The sequence below is a fragment of the Nerophis ophidion genome, linkage group LG21 (genome assembly GCF_033978795.1).
Source record: "Nerophis ophidion isolate RoL-2023_Sa linkage group LG21, RoL_Noph_v1.0, whole genome shotgun sequence".
Lineage (NCBI taxonomy): Eukaryota > Metazoa > Chordata > Actinopteri > Syngnathiformes > Syngnathidae > Nerophis > Nerophis ophidion.
In genome coordinates, this window is record NC_084631.1 from 41,249,147 (window position 1) to 41,269,098 (window position 19,952).

At 40.1% G+C, this 19,952-nt stretch overlaps 1 protein-coding gene across 7 annotated transcripts in view; it reads left to right on the forward strand.

Moving 5' to 3' along the window:
- The window catches only part of phf14 (PHD finger protein 14), a 149,039-nt gene that overhangs the window by 38,914 nt on the left and 90,173 nt on the right, over positions 1-19,952 (forward strand). For all 7 annotated transcript variants that reach the window (XR_009803561.1, XM_061882630.1, XM_061882626.1 and 4 more), the window contains exons 8-10: positions 1,655-1,801; positions 4,320-4,590; positions 18,328-18,434. Coding sequence is in view for 6 of the 7 variants with exons in the window: in XM_061882630.1 (XP_061738614.1) it covers positions 1,655-1,801; positions 4,320-4,590; positions 18,328-18,434 (525 nt within the window). In the remaining variant the exon portion in view is untranslated. The remainder of the gene's footprint in view (positions 1-1,654; positions 1,802-4,319; positions 4,591-18,327; positions 18,435-19,952) is intronic.

The window sequence follows — 19,952 nt, forward strand, 5'->3', positions numbered from 1 at the left end:
CTGCCAGCTGTGCTTCGAGGCCGGTCCGTAAACACCCCGCTCCGCGGCAGGCCCGCGTACCACGCCACCCTCGACGGTAACATTTCGATACATTTTTAAAACTTTGAAGAATCTTTGTCAACTACCTAGAAAATATACAGTTCAAATGTTTGTCTAGTTTGAAACAAGAGATATTTCCAGCCTTCTTTCGATATACTGGATTTCCTTGAATTGCCGCCGGGTTGCTAATTATTTTAAAACCTCTCCTCACTCCAGCGCTTAACAAAGGCACGCGGCAAATTTAGGCCTGCGCTTATAAATTTGAGTGTGATGTAAGGATACCATCATGAAAAGTACATTTATTTAAAAAAAACGTTATTATAGTCTTACCTTTACTTATAAGTGAAGTCCATGCGCAGCTTCTTCCGATCAAAAGCATCGATTACTTGTTTATAGAAGTCTTCCTTATCTTTCTTCAGTTTTAAAAGTCTCTCTGTCTCGATGGAGATCTTCCTTTATTACCTCCTGCTTCGATTGAAAGTCCAGTTTAGGAAACGGTTTTATTTTAGATATGTAATCCTCCATGTTAAAAGTGCAAGCGAGAGGAAAAAATAAACAATCGCTGCTTGTTGTCACTTCTTCTGCAGCCGAGTAGTCGCAAGAAGGATCACTAGCGCCCTCTACCACCAGGAGGCGGGAGTCATTTAATGACTCATATTTGACACACGCAGCTACGGTATATTAATAAAACATAGCTGCTTACTGTTCTATTTAGCATATTCAATAGTTTAGACCTTAATTCTTACTGATTTGCTCTTAATCTTCTTCCCTTTATGCGATTTCAAATGATTAAAATCAGCCTCCTCCATTTTGAAAATGATGACAGGTGAAGTGTCACTCGTGACGTGACGAGTTTGACCCGGTGGAAATTCTAGGCATATGCTAATTATTTGCCGAAATGAGTTTGACCCAGCGTAAATTCTAGACATGCGCTAATAAACATAATATTTTGCGAAACGAGTTTGACCCGGCGTTAATCCTGAGCCGGCGGTAATGCTAAGCACACGCTAATTATTTTGCGAAACGAGTTTGACCCGGCAGTAATTCTAGGCAGGCGCATACTATATACCGGGCGACAATTCAAGGAAATACGGTATTTGATATTTTACGGTAACGTGTTAATAATTTCACACATAAGTCGCACCCCCCGGCCAAACAATGAAAAAAACTGCGACTCACAGTCCGAAAAATACGGTACTAAGTCCATTAAAGAAAGTTTAGATTTTCCTTAAGTCTAAAAAGTTGCCACTTGTAGATGGATCGGAATATTTATTAGGTCTTGTTTTTTTCCCCGGGGGGGAATAAATCATTGTTTTTATTGCATTGGGTGAGAAAGCCACAATAATGTCTGTGTGTGTGTGTGCAAAGAAAGTCGACTAGTTTCATTGTTATGCAAAATGTATTTTACACAAGAACAGCCTTTAAAGAATGGGATGATGCCCGGTGGCTTGTCTGCGCCAGTGCTTGTGTTCATTCCTTGCCACACGGGGCTTGGTGGATGCTTTACCAGACGGGTGAAAAGGTTTCCACAAACATGTCTTTTCAATGTGCAAAATAACGTCTACATCCGTTTATGATATTGAAATAAATGTGTGAGTTTTTTTATCCTCTCCAGGATATTGCGGATCCATTTTTTGCCTACTGCAAGCAGCATGCTGACCGCTTTGATCGAAAGTGGAAAAGAAAAAACTACCTGGCTCTACAGTCGTACTGTAAGGTGTCTCTGCAGGAGAGAGAGAAACAACTCACTCCCGAAGCTCAGGCAAGTTTCCACCTTTTAGCGGATCCAATATCTTAATTTGTGCATTGACCAATGAAATGAAACTTTATTTACACTGGCAGAAATAAGTATTTAATCTGTGTTTACTGCCTTGCAGCATAAATAGTCCAGCAGTTTTATTGGAGTTGGTTTTTACAGGGCTACATTAGGGCTAGGTGTAATGCTAGCCTGGACAACACATCTCATCTGTGTGTTGTTGGTGAGACCGCCGATACATGATCAGTGTCAGATCGTTGTTAGATCAATGTCAAATCTGTGTCAGATTTGTTTCAGATAATGTCAAATCTGTGTCAGATCAATGTAAAAACTGTGTCAGATCAATTTCAAATTTGTGTAAGATCAATATAAGATCAGTGTAAGTCTCTTTGTGTTGTTGTGGTTGAGACCGCCACTACAAGATCAATGTCAAATCTGTGTCAGATCTGTGTAAGATCAATGTAAGTGTTTGTGTTGTTGAGACCGCCAATGCAAGATCGTTGTCAGATCAATGTCAAATCTGTCGGATCAATGTCAAATCTGTCAGATCAATGTCAAATCTGTGTCAGATCAATGTCTAATATGTGTCAGATATGTGTTAGATCAATGTAAGATCAGTGTAAGTCTGTTGTTGAGACTGCCAATACAAGATCGTTGTCAGATCAATGTCAAATCTGTGTCAGATCTGTTTCAGATCATTGTCAAATCCATGTCAGATCAATGTCAAATCTGTGTCAGATCAATGTAAAAACTGTGTCAGATCAATTTCAAATTCGTGTTAGATCAGTGTAAGTCTCTTTGTGTTGTTGTGGTTGAGACCGCCACTACAAGATCAATGTCAAATCTGTGTCAGATCTGTGTAAGATCAGTGTAAGTGTTTGTGTTGTTGAGACCGCCAATACAAGATCGTTGTCAGATCAATATCAAATCTGTCGGATTAATGTCAAATCTGTGTCAGATCAATGTCAAATCTGTGTCAGATCAATGTAAAATATGTGTCAGATCAATGTAAGATCAGCGTAAGTCTGTTGTTGAGACTGCCAATACAAGATCGTTGTCAGATCGTTGTCAGATCAATGTCAAATCTGTGTCAGATCTGTTTCAGATCAATGGCAAATCTGTGTCAGAGCAATGTCAAATCTGTGTTGGATCAATTAAGTCTGTATGTGTTGTTGAGACCGCCAATACAAGATAGTTGTCAGATCAATATCAAATCTGTCAGATCAATGTCAAATCTGTGTCAGATCTGTGTTAGATTAGTGTAAGATCAGCTTGAGTCTGTTTGTTGTTGAGACCGCCAAAACAAGATCGTTGTCAGATTGTTTTCAGATTAATGTTAAATCTGTGTCAGATCTGTGTCAGATCAATGTCAAATCTGTGTCAGATGAATGTCAGATCTGTGTCAGATCTGTGTTAAATCAATGTAAGATCAGCGTGAGTCTGTTTGTTGTTGAGACCGCCAAAACAAGATCGTTGTCGGATTGTTTTCAGATCAATGTTAAATCTGTGTCAGATCTGTGTAAGATAAATGTCAAATCTGTGTCAGATCAATGTCAAATCTGTGTCAGATCAATGTCAAATCTGTGTCAGATCAATGTCAAATCTGTGTCAGATCAATGTCAGATCTGTGTTAGATCAATGTCAGATCTGTGTTAGATCAATGTAAGATCTGTGTTAGATCAATGTAAGATCTGTGTTAGATCAATGTAAGATCAGCGTGAGTCTGTTTGTTGTTGAGACCGCCAATACAAGATTGTTGTCAGATTGTTTTCAGATCAATGTTAAATCTGTGTCAGATTTGTTTCAGATCAATGTCAAATCTGTGTAAATTTGTTTGTGTTGTTGTGGTTGAGACCGCCAATGCAAGATCTTTGTCTGATCAGTCTCAAATCTGTGTCAGATGAATGTCAGATCTGTGTCAGATCAATGTCAAATATGTGTCAGATCTGTGTTAGATCAATATAAGATGAGTGTAAGTCTGTTTGTGTTGTTGAGACCACCAATATTACATCATAGTCAGATAAATGTGCAGACAGAACGGCAGACGTAACTCGAGAGACATTTTTCTTGATTGCAAAACAGCCTCCAGTCCTCAGAAACATAAAAGTACATCCGAAAAGTATTCACAGTGCTTCACTTTTTCCACATTTCATTATGTTTAAGGCATTTTCCAAAATGGAATAAATTCATATTTGTCCACACAGTTCTACCGTAAAGACAATGTTAAAAAAAAAATGTTGTGGATTTTTGTAAATTAATTGTAAATACATTTTTTTTTTAAAAACAGTATTTAAAGACCTTTGTTCAATACTTTGATACATTTTTGGCAGCAATGACATCCTCAAGTTGGAAGCCATTTCTCAATAAGAAGTTTTCCAAAATGCACCTGAAAGACTCCAGGGAGCGCCTGCCCTATTATTTGAGGAGTGCTGGTCTAACTTAGTAAACAATTCACTCAGCTTTATTGTTTTACCTGCACGATTCTTACTGTACATATTGTAATATTCCTATTTCATACACCCAGGCCCGGATCACGACGCGACTGCAACAATACCGCACGAAAGCAGAACTGTCCAGGAACACTCGGCCCCAGGCGTGGGTGCCGAGGGAGAAGCTGCCCCGACCTCTGACCTCCAGTGCCTCAGCCATCAGGAAGCTGATGAGGAAGGCGGAGCTAATGGGCATCAGCACAGATATTTTCCCCGTCGACCCGTCCGACACCAACGCTAGCCTGGACGGACGTCGCAAACACAAGCAGCCCGCCCTCACGCCGGACTTTGTCAATTACTACTTAGGTAAGAAAAGCTCTTCTCCCCGATGTTGCTCCTTTCAAAGTCCGGTAAGTGTGTCACTGCTAGGGTTGTGTTTGATCAACTGACCACACCTGTTTTTAATCACCTCAGAAATATCAATCAATGTTTTTTATATAGCCCCAAATCACAAATGTCTCAAAGGACTGCACAAATCATTACGACTACAACATCCTCGGAAGAACCCACAAAAGGGCAAGGAAAACTCACACCCAGTGGGCAGGGAGAATTCACATCCAGTGGGACGCCAGTGACAATTCTGACTATGAGAAACCTTGGAGAGGACCTCAGATGTGGGCAACCCCCCCCCTCTAGGGGACCGAAAGCAATGGATGTCGAACAGGTCTAACATGATACTGTGAAAGTTCGATCCATAGTGGCTCCAACACAGCCGCGAGAGTTCAGTTCAAGCGGATCCAAGACAGCAGCGAGAGTATCGTCCACAGGAAACCATCTCAAGCGGAGGCGGATCAGCAGCGTAGAGATGTCCCCAACCGATACACAGGCGAGCGGTCCATCCTGGGTCTCGACTCTGGACAGCCAGTACTTCATCCATGGTCATCGGACCGGACCCCCTCCACAAGGGAGGGGGGGAAATAGGAGAAAAAAGAAAAGAAGCGGCAGATCAACTGGTCTAAAATGGAGGTCTATTTAAAGGCTAGAGTATACAGATGAGTTTTAAGGTGAGACTTAAATGCTTCTACTGAGGTAGCATCTCGAACTGTTACCGGGAGGGCATTCCAGAGTACTGGAGTCCGAACGGAAAACGCTCTATAGCCCGCAGACTTTTTTTGGGCTCTAGGAATCACTAAAAAGCCGGAGTCTTTTGAACGCAGATTTCTTGCCGGGACATATGGTACAATACAATCGGCAAGATAGGATGGAGCTAGACCGTGTAGTATTTTATACGTAAGTAGTAAAACCTTAAAGTCACATCTTATGTGCACAGGAAGCCAGTGCAGGTGAGCCAGTATAGGTATATATGTATGTATATATGTATATAAAGGTATATACAGTATAGGTATATATGTATGTATATATGTATATAAAGGTATATACAGTATAGGTATATATGTATATAAAGGTATATACAGTATAGGTATATATGTATATATATATGTATATAAAGGTATATACAGTATAGGTATATATGTATGTATATATGTATATAAAGGTATATACAGTATAGGTATATATGTATGTATATATGTATATAAAGGTATATACAGTACAGGTATATATGTATGTATATATGTATATAAAGGTGTATATACAGTATAGGTATATATGTATGTATATATGTATATAAAGGTATATACAGTACAGGCGTAATATGATCAAACTCTCTTGTTCTTGTCAAAAGTCTAGCAGCCGCATTTTGTACCAACTGTAATCTTTTAATGCTAGACATGGGGAGACCCCAAAATAATGCGTTACAGTAATCGAGACGAGACGTAACAAACGCATGGATAATGATCTCGGCGTCTTTAGTGGACAAAATGGAGCGAACTATATTGGGGCTGTGCATTTAAGGCACTGCCTTTAGCCTTCTCTACAACCTGTCGTCACGTTCGCTTTTCCTCCATACTAACAGCGTGCCACATAATATTTGTGACTTTTACACACACACGCGCACAAGTGAATGCAAGTCATACTCGGTCAACAGCCATACAGGTCACAGTGAGGGTGGCCGTATAAACAACTTTAGCACTGTTACAAACATGCGCCACACTGTGAACCCACACCAAACAAGAATGACAAACACATTTCGGGTGAACAGCCGCACCGTAACACAACAGAACAAATACCCGGAACCCCTTGCAGCACTAACTCTTCCGGGAAACTCCCAGTAAACTGAGCAATAATTCATGTTTTATTCATGCATTTTCTCTTGTTACTTCAAGGCTTGAATGTTTGGTTCATTCATTATTGTTATTTTATTTTCAAATGTATTATTAGCCTGTGGAAAAAATTTGATATGTACCTCAGAAGATTGCAAATAGAAAAGAAGGCATAACATTTTTATTTACATTTTATTTGATATGCCACTGATATTTTTTTTAATTATTATTATTATTATTATTTGAAACTGGATTTTGCATTTCACTAAAGTTATATAAGCCTTGCTTGTTCAATATTTAATGCAAAACTTGTTTGGGTCCCTACTAAAAGGTAAATTTTTTCCGTTTAAAATTTTGGCCCACTCTGTATTTGAGTTTAACACCCCTGTACTAAAGCATCAAAGTATATTCAACATAAATGCATTCTCCACAACACCTTTTCCGTCCCCCACCGAGACGGAAGTGAATCGCCACCATAAATACGTTGTCTGCTGTTAATACTGCGGATAAATAACAAACTAACACCGCCTATCATATTAAAACATTCACTGTGAACGTGAAACGAATGTTTCTCATGCATCACATGACCACAAAGTCTGCACGCCACCTTGCTAAGAGGTGTTCTCCACAGCTGGAAACAAAACAATTAGTCGTGAATATTGTCTGTGCTTCCTAAAAAAAAAAGCAGACATGTTTAATTTTCTACAAAGTCGGGGTTCATTTTGATAATTGATGGTTGACAAATTGCACAGTTTGCACTTCTACTTGTATTTGTCTTCTACTTACTTTTGGGGGCTCAGAATATATATAACGGGTATTGGGTATACATTTTCAAAAATAATACTTTTCTATTCTATATAAAAAGGTTACTGAACATATTATTATTGCTCATACTTCAACTTTTATTATTATAGTCCCGCACGTTTTTCTTACGATTAATACGAGATGAAGCAGCCATCAACCCCCCACATATGTTACGCCGTCCGAAAGGTCTCGCTCGAGCTCACAGTGGTACTTAAAATTAGAAACATTTCATTTTATCATGGAGACTCTATTCGCAAATATTTAAAAAAATGTGCCAATTTAATGGGTACATACCCATTTAATGGACAATTGCTTAGAGACAGATGCCAAAAAGCCCATATTATAATTGCTCATACTTCAATTTTTATTATTATAGTCCCGCACGTTTCTCTTACGATCAATACGAGATGAACCAGCCATTAAACCCCCACATATGTTACGCCGTCGGAAAGGCGTCGCTCGTGCCTACAGTGGTACTTAAAATTAGGAACATTTTGTGTTTCCATGGCGACGCTATTCACAAATATTTTTAAAAATGTGCCAATTTAATGGGTACATACCCTTTTAATGGACAATTGCTTAGAGACAGTTGCCAAAAAGCCCATATTATAATTGCTCATACTTCAACTTTTATTATTATAGTCCCGCACGTTTCTCTTACGATCAATACGAGATGAACCCCCCACATATGTTACGCCGTCCGAAAGGTCTCGCTCGAGCTCACAGTGGTATTTAAAATTAGGAACATTTCATGTTATCATGGAGACTCTATTCGCAAATATTTTTAAAAATGTGCCAATTTAATGGGTACATACCCTTTTAATGGACAATTGCTTAGAGATAAACGCCAAAAAGCCCATATTAAAATTGCTTATACTTCAACTTTTATTATTATAGTCCCGCACGTTTCTCTTACGATCAATACGAGATGAACCAGCCATTAAACCCCCACATATGTTACGCCGTCCGAAAGGTCTCGCTCGTGCCTACAGTGTTACTTAAAATTAGGAACATTTTGTGTTTCCATGGCGACGCTATTCACAAATATTTTTAAAAATGTGCCAATTTAATGGACAATTGCTTAGAGACAGATGCCAAAAAGCCCATATTATAATTGCTTATACTTCAACTTTTATTATTATAGTCCCGCACGTTTCTCTTACGATTAATACGAGATGAACCAGCCATTAAACCCCTACATATGTTACGCAGTTGGAAAGGTGTCGCTCGTGCCTATAGTGGTACTTAAAATTAAGAACATTTTATGTTTCCATGGTGACGCTATTCACAAATATTTTTAAAAATGTGCCAATTTAATGGGTACATACCCTTTTAATGGACAATTGCTTAGAGATAAACGCCAAAAAGCCCATATTATAATTGCTCATACTTCAACTTTTATTATTATAGTCCCGCACGTTTCTCTTACGATCAATACGAGATGAACCCCCCACATATGTTACGCCGTCCGAAAGGTCTCGCTCGAGCTCACAGTGGTATTTAAAATTAGGAACATTTCATGTTATCATGGAGACTCTATTCGCAAATATTTTTAAAAATGTGCCAATTTAATGGGTACATACCCTTTTAATGGACAATTGCTTAGAGATAAACGCCAAAAAGCCCATATTAAAATTGCTTATACTTCAACTTTTATTATTATAGTCCCGCACGTTTCTCTTACGATCAATACGAGATGAACCAGCCATTAAACCCCCACATATGTTACGCCGTCCGAAAGGCGTCGCTCGTGCCTACAGTGTTACTTAAAATTAGGAACATTTTGTGTTTCCATGGCGACGCTATTCACAAATATTTTTAAAAATGTGCCAATTTAATGGACAATTGCTTAGAGACAGATGCCAAAAAGCCCATATTATAATTGCTTATACTTCAACTTTTATTATTATAGTCCCGCACGTTTCTCTTACGATTAATACGAGATGAACCAGCCATTAAACCCCTACATATGTTACGCAGTTGGAAAGGTGTCGCTCGTGCCTATAGTGGTACTTAAAATTAAGAACATTTTATGTTTCCATGGTGACGCTATTCACAAATATTTTTAAAAATGTGCCAATTTAATGGGTACATACCCTTTTAATGGACAATTGCTTAGAGATAAACGCCAAAAAGCCCATATTATAATTGCTCATACTTCAACTTTTATTATTATAGTCCCGCACGTTTCTCTTACGATCAATACGAGATGAACCCCCCACATATGTTACGCCGTCCGAAAGGTCTCGCTCGAGCTCACAGTGGTATTCAAAATTAGGAACATTTCATGTTTCCATAGAGACTATTCGCAAATATTTTTTAAAATGGGCCAATTTAATGGGTACATACCCTTTTAATGGACAATTGTTTAGAGATAAACGCCAAAAAGCCCATATTATAATTGCTTATACTTCAACTTTTATTATTATAGTCCCGCACGTTTCTCTTACGATTAATACGAGACGAACTGGCCATTAACCCCCCACATATGTTACGCCGTCCGAAAGGCGTCGCTCGTGCCGACAGTGGTACTTAAAATTAGGAACATTTTGTGTTTCCATGGCGACGCTATTCACAAATATTTTTAAAAATGTGCCAATTTAATGGGTACATACCCTTTTAATGGACAATTGTTTAGAGATAAACGCCAAAAAGCCCATATTATAATTGCTTATACTTCAACTTTTATTATTATAGTCCCGCACGTTTCTCTTACGATCAATTCGAGACAAACCGGCCAACAAGCCCCCACATATGTTACGCAGTCGGAAAGGCGTCGCTCGTGCCGACAGTGGTACTTAAAATTGGAACATTTTGTGTTTCCATGGCGACGCTATTCACAAATATTTTTAAAAATGTGCCAATTTAATGGGTACATACCCTTTTAATGGACAATTGCTTAGAGATAAACGCCAAAAAGCCCATATTATAATTGCTCATACTTCAACTTTTATTATTATAGTCCCGCACGTTTTTCTTATGATTAATACGAGACAAACCGGCCAACAAGCCCCCACATATGTTACGCCGTCCGAAAGGTGTCGCTCGTGCCGACAGTGGTACTTAAAATTAGGAACATTTTGTGTTTCCATGGCGACGCTATTCACAAATATTTTTAAAAATGTGCCAATTTAATGGGTACATACCCTTTTAATGGACAATTGCTTAGAGATAAACGCCAAAAAGCCCATATTATAATTGCTTATACTTCAACTTTTATTATCATAGTCCCACACGTTTCTCTTACGATCAATACGAGATGAAGCAGCCAACAAGCCCCACATATGTTACGCCGTCGGAAAGTAGTTCTTTAAGTTGAGAATATTTGATGTTACTATGGAGACGCTATTCAAAAATATGTAATAACGTATATAACTAGAACGGAATATTTATTTTTTTAATCATATTTTCCGAATGTTTTCCATTTATTAGCCGCAAAGGTCTACAAACCGCGGATGAATATGTTACCAAATGAGTTATTTATACATAAAAATGTTGTCAATGTTTATTTACATATATTAATTGTTTCCAAACGGTGTCTGTAACAAGGCAGTAAAACAGCTGATCAAACAAAACAGAAGTCATGGTCATGGACCCACTAGCTGCGGAAGCTAGTTCTCCAATTAATAGGGATGTAACGATATTCAGCCTCAGCCTTCCCGGTAAGGTTTATTCAGGTGTACTGGAGAGGAGGCTACGCCGGGTAGTCGGACCTCGGATTCAGGAGGAGCAGTGTGGTTTTCGTCCTGGTCGTGGCACTGTGGACCAGCTCTATACTCTCGGCAGGGTTCTTGAGGGTGCATGGGAGTTTGCCCAACCAGTCTACATGTGCTTTGTGGACTTGGAGAAGGCATTGGACCGTGTCCCTCGGGAAGTCCTGTGGGGAGTGCTCAGAGAGTATGGGGTATCGGACTGTCTTATTGTGGCGGTCCGCTCCCTGTACGATCAGTGTCAGAGCTTGGTCCGCATTGCCGGCAGTAAGTCGAACACATTTCCAGTGAGGGTTGGACTCCGCCAAGGCTGTCCTTTGTCACCCATTCTGTTCATAACTTTTATGGACAGAATTTCTAGGCGCAGTCAAGGCGTTGAGGGGTTCCGGTTTGGTAACCGCAGGATTAGGTCTCTGCTTTTTGCAGATGATGTGGTCCTGATGGCTTCATCTGACCGGGATCTTCAGCTCTCACTGGATCGGTTTGCAGCCGAGTGTGACGCGACCGGAATGAGAATCAGCACCTCCAAGTCCGAGTCCATGGTTCTCGCCCGGAAAAGGGTGGAATGCCATCTCCGGGTTGGGGAGGAGACCCTGCCCCAAGTGGAGGAGTTCAAGTACCTAGGAGTCTTGTTCACGAGTGAGGGAAGAGTGGATCGTGAGATCGACAGGCGGATCGGTGCGGCGTCTTCAGTAATGCGGACGTTGTACCGATCCGTTGTGGTGAAGAAGGAGCTGAGCCGGAAGGCAAAGCTCTCAATTTACCGGCCGATCCACGTTCCCATCCTCACCTATGGTCATGAGTTTTGGGTCATGACCGAAAGGATAAGATCACGGGTACAAGCGGCCGAAATGAGTTTGGGTCTCTCCCTTAGAGATAGGGTGAGAAGCTCTGCCATCCGGGAGGAACTCAAAGTAAAGCCGCTGCTCCTCCACATGGAGAGGAGCCAGATGAGGTGGTTCGGGCATCTGGTCAGGATGCCACCCGAACGCCTCCCTAGGGAGGTGTTTAGGGCACGTCCAACCGGTAGGAGGCCACGGGGAAGACCCAGCACACGTTGGGAAGACTATGTCTCCCGGCTGGCCTGGGAACGCCTCGGGATCCCCCGGGAAGAGCTAGACGAAGTGGCTGGGGAGAGGGAAGTCTGGGTTTCCCTGCTTAGGCTGTTGCCCCCGTGACCCGACCTCGGATAAGCGGAAGAAGATGGATGGGTGGTAACGATATTATATGGCACAGTATTAAGGCCACAATACAATATTATTACGGATATTTTCCAATATATATATATTTATATATATATAGGTAAAAATGCCATAGTGAAGTGTCAGGAATGTTTAGGATAAACACACGCAATAACATGTTCTAATCATATTCTTTACTCAAAACAAGTATTTCCAAGTGTGAAGAAATAGTCACGCTTTCAAGCAGAAACTTAAAAGAATAACTTACAGCTGATGTATCGTATAAATATCCAGTGTAAAACAATAATAGTCACTTAAGTGTCTTTCAACGTTTACATTATGGGAAGCAGTGTTCTCTACAGGGGTCATTTTTATATCAGTCTGGAAAATGTTGTTTCTCAGAAAAGTCAACTAATAACGTATATACCTAACAAACTGACTTTTGGCTTTAAATATATTTTCTGTGTGACGGTTTAATAGGAGGCGACTTGTCCCCCTCCCCCCAGCCCTCCCAGGTAGCTCTTTAGTTTACTCGTATTACCCGCGTTTGTTCTTTTTTTTTTCTGTCGATTTCCCGCCGTGCGGTGCGACAAAAACCCGACAGGCTGTGTGTCGCTTTGGAAACGCTCAAAACGAAAGTGGCGCGCTTCGCTGTGCAGCGTTGATGGCGAGCGGGCGAGAGCCGGATTAAGAGCCGGCTCTTTGTAGTGAACGACGGGAGCCGGTCCGTGTCTGACAGAGCCGGCTCCCTATCGAGGGCCTTTTATTTCTTTTTCATTGTCTTTTAAGCCACATTACTCAACGTGCGTGGCTGTGGCAGCGTCTGTGTGACCACACTGTGCAGGAAGAGGGGGGCTGGCTCGCCAAGAGGAGGGAAAGGCAGGATCGGACCATAAATGGGTAGGATTTGGACACATTTTGAAGTGTTAGACTTTGTAAAATAAAGACATCATATGGCAGGGGTAGGGAACCTATGGCTCTAGATAAATCTGAGCTGACATTGCTTAACACGACAAGTAATTAATAATTCCACTCGTCATTACAGTGTTAAAAATAATGTTCAAAATATAAAACATTCTCATGCATTTTTAATCCATCCATCCGTTTCCACCACACCTGTTAAAGTCTCTCAGTTGCTTTCCAGCTATTATATTTTTCTCTTTCGTTCTCGCTCGTGCTCTGGCTCCGGCCCCAACCCCGTCTCTCCTCCTGGCTGCTGCTCATAACAGAGCGACAGGTGATTAGATAACAACGCCCCAGGTGGGCCTTCTACGCACCTGTCGCTGATTTGGAGTTTGCTGCAGGCCCGAAGGCCACGCCCCCTACACAGTTATCTTCAGAATAACAATGTTATTACAAAGAATAAGAGACCTAATATACTCTAGAAATGTTGGTCTTACTTAAAAATGCACGTGTTTAGTTGTGTTCAGTGTTAAAAAATATGATATGGCTCTCACTGAAATACATTTTAAAATATTTGGCTTTTTGGCTCTCTCAGCCAAAAAGGTTCCCGACCCCCTGTCCTATGGAGTAAGGGACAGCATGGCGAAGTTGGAGAGTGGCAGTGCCAGCCATCTGAGGGTTGCTGGTTCAATCCCCACCTTCTACCATCCTAGTCCCGTCCGTTGTGTCCTTGAGCAAGACACTTCACCCTTGCTCCTGATGGGTCCTGGTTAGCGCCGTGCTTGGCAGCTCCCTCCATCAGTGTTTGAATGTGTGTGTGAATGGGTGAATAGTGTCAAAGCGCTTTGAGTACCTTGAAAAAAAAAAAAAGGTGGAAAAACAACCCATTTACCATTTACCAGTAGGCGACTTGTCCAGGGTGTACCCCGTCTTCCGCCCGATTGTAGCTGAAATAGGCTCCAGCGCCCCCCGAGAAGCTGGACAGGAAAAAAAAAACAAATGATTAAAACTAAATATTGTTTTCCTGCCTCACCACGAAAACCGTGGGTCTTTTAAAGGGGATCATTATCATCAAACCTATGCAAGCGTCAATATCAATCAATCAATCAATGTTTACTTATATAGCCCTGAATCACTAGTGTCTCAAAGGGCTGCACAAACCACTACGACATCCTCGGTAGGCCCACATAAGGGCAAGGAAAACTCACACCCAGTGGGACGCCAGTGACAATGATGACTATGAGAACCTTGGAGAGGACCGCAAGCAATGGATATCGAGCGGGTCTAACATGATACTGTGAAAGTTCAATCCATATATACCTTGATGTTGCAGAAAAAAGACCATGTATTTTTTTTAACCGATTTCCGAACTCTAAATGGGTGAATTTTGGCAAATTTAACGCCTTTCTGTTTATCGGTCTTTTAGCGTCTGACGTCACCGAGGTAACACACCCGCCATTTTCATTTTCAACACATTACAAACAGCGGGTCTCAGCTCTGTTATTTTCCGTTTTTTCGACTATTTTTTGGAACCTTGGAGACATCATGCCTCGTCGGTGTGTTGTCGGAGGGTGTAACAACACTAACAGGGAGGGATTCAAGTTGCACCACTGGCAAGAAATCTGCCGCCAGACCCCTATTAATTGTGCCGGAGTGTCTGCACATTTTACGAAAACCGTGGGTCTTTTAAAGGGGAACATTATCACCAAACCTATGCAAGCGTCAATATATACCTTGATGTTGCAGAAAAAAGACCATGTATTTTTTTAACCGATTTCCGAACTCTAAACGGGTGAATTTTGGCAAATTAAACGCCTTTCTGTTTATCGGTCTTTTAGCGATGACGTCAGAACGTGACGTCACCGAGGTAACACACCCAAACACCGGGTCTCAGCTCTGTTATTTTCCGTTTTTTCGACTATTTTTTGGAACCTTGGAGACATCATGCCTCGTCGGTGTGTTGTCGGAGGGTGTAACAACACTAACAGGGAGGGATTCAAGTTGCACCACTGGCAAGAAATCTTCCGCCAGACCCCCATTGAATGTGCCAGAGTGTCTGCACATTTTACGAAAACCGTGGGTCTTTTAAAGGGGAACATTATCACCAAACCTATGCGAGCGTCAATATATACCTTGATGTTGCAGAAAAAAGACCATGTATTTTTTTAACCGATTTCCGAACTCTAAACGGGTGAATTTTGGCAAATTAAACGCCTTTCTGTTTATCGGTCTTTTAGCGATGACGTCAGAACGTGACGTCACCGAGGTAACACACCCGCCATTTTCATTTTCACATTACAAACACCGGGTCTCAGCTCTGTTATTTTCCGTTTTTTCGACTATTTTTGGGAACCTTGGAGACATCATGCCTTGTCGGAGGGTGTAACAACACTAACAGGGAGGGATTCAAGTTGCACCACTGGCAAGAAATCTGCCGCCAGACCCCCATTGAATGTGCCAGAGTGTCTTCACATTTTACCGGCGATGCTAAGACAGACATAGCACAGAGCTGTATGGATAACCTGCAGATGCATTTGCAACGATTAAGTCAACGAAATCACAAAGGTGAGTTTTGTTGATGTTGTTGACTTATGTGCTAATCAGACATATTTGGTCGCAGCATGACTGCCAGCTAATCGATGCTAACATCGATGCTAACATGCTATTTACGCTAGCTGTATGTACATTTGAAACTAGATACCCACATTTAATGCGAAACAAACACTTACCAATCGACGGATTTAAGTTGCTCCAGTGTCACAAGATACAAAAGTCCTGATCGTTTGGTCCGCACATTTTACCGGCGATGCTAATAAGGCAGCCATGCTATGGGCCACTTCATTAGGTACACCCACGCTATGTCCGAATAGCGTCAATGGCTATTCGCTCAATAGCTTCATTTTCTTCTTCAATTTCGTTTTCGCTATCTGCCTCCATACTCCGACCATCTGTTTCAATACACGCGTAATCTGTTGAATCGCTTAAGCCGCTGAAATCCGAGTCTGAATCCGAGCTAATGTCGCTATATCTTGCTGTTTGTATTGGCAGCACTGTATGACGTCACAGGGAAATGAATAGTGGTTTCGAAGATAGCGAAAATAAGGCACTTTAAAGCTTTTTTTAGGGATATTCCGGGAGCGGTAAAATTTTGAAAAAAACTTCAAAAAATACAACAAACCACTGGGAACTGATTTTTATTGTTTTTAACCCTTTTGAAATTGTGATAATGTTCCCCTTTAAAAACTCACTGTTGTGTTTGTGTACTCATGTTTTTTTTCTAAATTAGATTAGAGTAGATAGTACTTTATTTATTCCGTCAGGAGAGTTCCTTCAGGAAAATTACAATTTTCAGCACAATCCCATTCAAGATCAGACAAACATTAAAGGGAGACAGAACAGGATCGCTGACGGGTCTGCCGGCTTCCAGCGCCCCTTACAAAAAAGATGACATACAGGTAAACAAGGGGAGGGATGGGAGAAAAAAATAGAAGATTAAAATAAAATTTAAAAAAATCAGTCTTAGCCTAGGCCCTGGAGTGGGGGTGCAGACTGAGGCCAAGGGAAAAAAACAACAACTCATAGCCATAGTACACATCCCTCTTACATGTCAAACATCAAAGAACACAGAGGACATTAAAGACATTAAAGCAGCAGATACAAGCAGACACTTCTACATACAGCTATGAATAAAAAGAAAAATGGGGAGGAGGGAGCATGGCCAGAGACAGGAGCAGACCCAACAAAGCAACCAAGACAGCCGACTCCACTCTCGGCCAGTGACTTATTAAATTAAACAAAATTGATGCTAATCAACTTATTTGCCATCTGTTTATCCAAATGAGAACGGGTAAGAGAATCAATAAAGAACCGAAAATGACGTCCAATCAAAATTGGAATTGGAATCATAAAAATCTTATCAATTCCCATCCCTGGATGGTTGTTTCCCTAAGTGCTGCTTTATGTCCACTAAAGACGCCGAGATCATTATCCATGCGTATGTTACGTCTCGTCTCGATTACTGTAACGTATCATTTTCGGGTCTCCCCATGTCTAGCATTAAAAGATTACAGTTGGTACAAAATGCGGCTGCTAGACTTTTGACAAGAACAAGAAAGTTTGATCATATTACGCCTGTACTGTATATACCTTTATATACATATATACATACATATATACCTATACTGTATATACCTTTATATACATATATACATACATATATACCTATACTGTATATACCTTTATATACATATATACATACATATATACCTATACTGGCTCACTTGCACTGGCTTCCTGTGCACTTAAGATGTGACTTTAAGGTTTTACTACTTACGTATAAAATACTACACGGTCTAGCTCCAGCCTATCTTGCCGATCGTATTGTACCATATGTCCCGGCAAGAAATCTGCGTTCAAAAGACTCCGGCTTATTAGTGATTCCTAGAGCCCAAAAAACGTCTGCGGGCTATAGAGCGTTTTCCGTTCGGGCTCCAGTACTCTGGAATGCCCTCCCGGTAACAGTTTGAGATGCTACCTCAGTAGAAGCATTTAAGTCTCACCTTAAAACTCATCTGTATACTCTAGCCTTTAAATAGACCTCCTTTTTAGACCAGTTGATCTGCCGCTTCTTTTCTTTCTCCTATGTCCCCCCCCTCCCTTGCGGAGGGGGTCCGGTCCGATGACCATGGATGAAGTACTGGCTGTGCAGAGTCGAGACCCAGGATGGACCGCTCGTCTGTATCGATTGGGGACATCTCTACGCTGCTGATCCGCCTCCGCTTGAGATGGTCTCCTGTGGACGGGACTCTCGCTGCTCTCTTGGATCCGCTTGAACTGAACTCTCGCGGCTGTGTTGGAGCCACTATGGATTGAACTTTCACAGTATCATGTTAGACCCGCTCCACATCCGTTGCTTTCGGTCCCCTAGAGGGGGGGGGTTGCCCACATCTGAGGTCCTCTCCAAGGTTTCTCATAGTCAGCATTGTCACTGGCGTCCCACTGGATGTGAATTCTCCCTGCCCACTGGGTGTGAGTTTTCCTTGCCCTTTTGTGGGTTCTTCCGAGGATGTTGTAGTCGTAATGATTTGTGCAGTCCTTTGAGACATTTGTGATTTGGGGCTATATAAATAAACATTGATTGATTGATGTTGCATGAACGACATGTTGTTGCAGTAACTTTGGCGGCCTGCAGGAGACCACGTGTCCGCCATCTTGTATGTGCCGGAACTTTACATGGATTGAAATTGCGCTGATGTTTTTTTTTCCCCTCCCATCGATATTCAGAGCGGAACATGCGCATGATCCAGATCCAGGACAACATCTCCGAGCAGAAGGGTTTAAAAGACAAGCTGGAGGGCGAGCAAGACAAACTGCACGTGGAGTACAACAGGGTGAGTGAGCACCGTCACTTTGCTTTCTCTCAATCATCGCTTCTCGCAAGTTGGATGAAGAAGGTAGCAGTTTTTCCCCCTGAAAATAATGTACATCATATCTTCTTTTCTGACACCTCAAAATACTAACATTGGCCTGTTCTAAAAATAGCTCAAATAGCAGCACTTACCAGTGAGCTGCCTCTATTTTTTAAATTGGATTTATTTACTAGCAAGCTGGTCTCGCTTTGCTCAACATTTTTAATTCTAAGAGAGACAAAACTCAAATAGAATTTGAAAATCCAAGAAAATATTTTAAAGACTTGGTCTTCACTTGTTTAAATAAATTCATTTATTTTTTTACTTTGCTTCTTATAACTTTCAGAAAGACAATTTTAGAGAAAAAATCCAACCTTAAAAAGGATTTTAGGATTTTTAAACACATACCTTTTTATCTTTTAAATTCCTTCCTCTTCTTTCCTGACAATTTAAATCAATGTTCAAGTATTTTTTTTTTTTATAGTAAAGAATAATAAATACATTTTAATTTAATTCTTAATTTTAGCTTCTGTTTTTTCGGCAAAGAATATTTGTGAAATATTTCTTGACACTTATTTAATAACATTATTCTGGCAAAATTTTAGAATCAAATTTAAGTCTTATTTCAAAGTATTTTGAATTAATTTAATAAATTTTGTTCTGGAAAATCTAGAAGAAATAATGATTTGTCTTTGTTAGAAATATAGCTTGGTCCAATTTGTTATATATTCTAACAAAGTGCAGATTGGATTTTAACCTATTTAAAACCTGTCATCAAAATTCTAAAATTAATCTTAATCAGGAAAAATTACTAATGATGTTCCATAAATTATTTTTTTATTTTTTTCCAAAAGATTCAAATTAGCTAGTTTTTCTCAATTTTTTTCCGGTTGAATTTAGAATGTTAAAGAGTCGAAATTGAAGATAAACTATGTTTCAATATTTAATTGTAATTTTTGTGTGTTTTCTCCTCTTTTAAATCGTTCAATTAGGTGTTTTTTTTCATCATTTATTCTCTACAAAAAAACTTCCGTAAAAGGAAAAAAAAAAAGTACGACGGAATGACAGACAAATACCCATTTTTTAAAATGTATATGTAGATTTATTTATTAAAGGTAAATTGAGCAAATTGTCTAAATCTAAAAAATCTGTAGAATCAAATTTAAATCTTATTTTGAAGTCTTTTGAATTTCTTTTAAAAAATTTTGTTCTGAGAAATCTAGAAGAAATAATGATTTGTCTTTGTTAGAAATATAGCTTGGTCCAATTTGTTATATATTCTAACAAAGTGCAGATTGGATTTTAACCTATTTAAAACATGTCATCAAAATTCTAAAATTAATCTTAATCAGGAAAAATTACTAATGATGTTCCATAAATTCTTTCTTAAATTTTTTCAAAAAGATTCGAATTAGCTAGTTTTTCTTTTCTTTTTTTCAGTTGAATTTTGAACTTTAGTCGAAATTGAAGATAAACTATGTTTCAAAATTTAATTTTCAT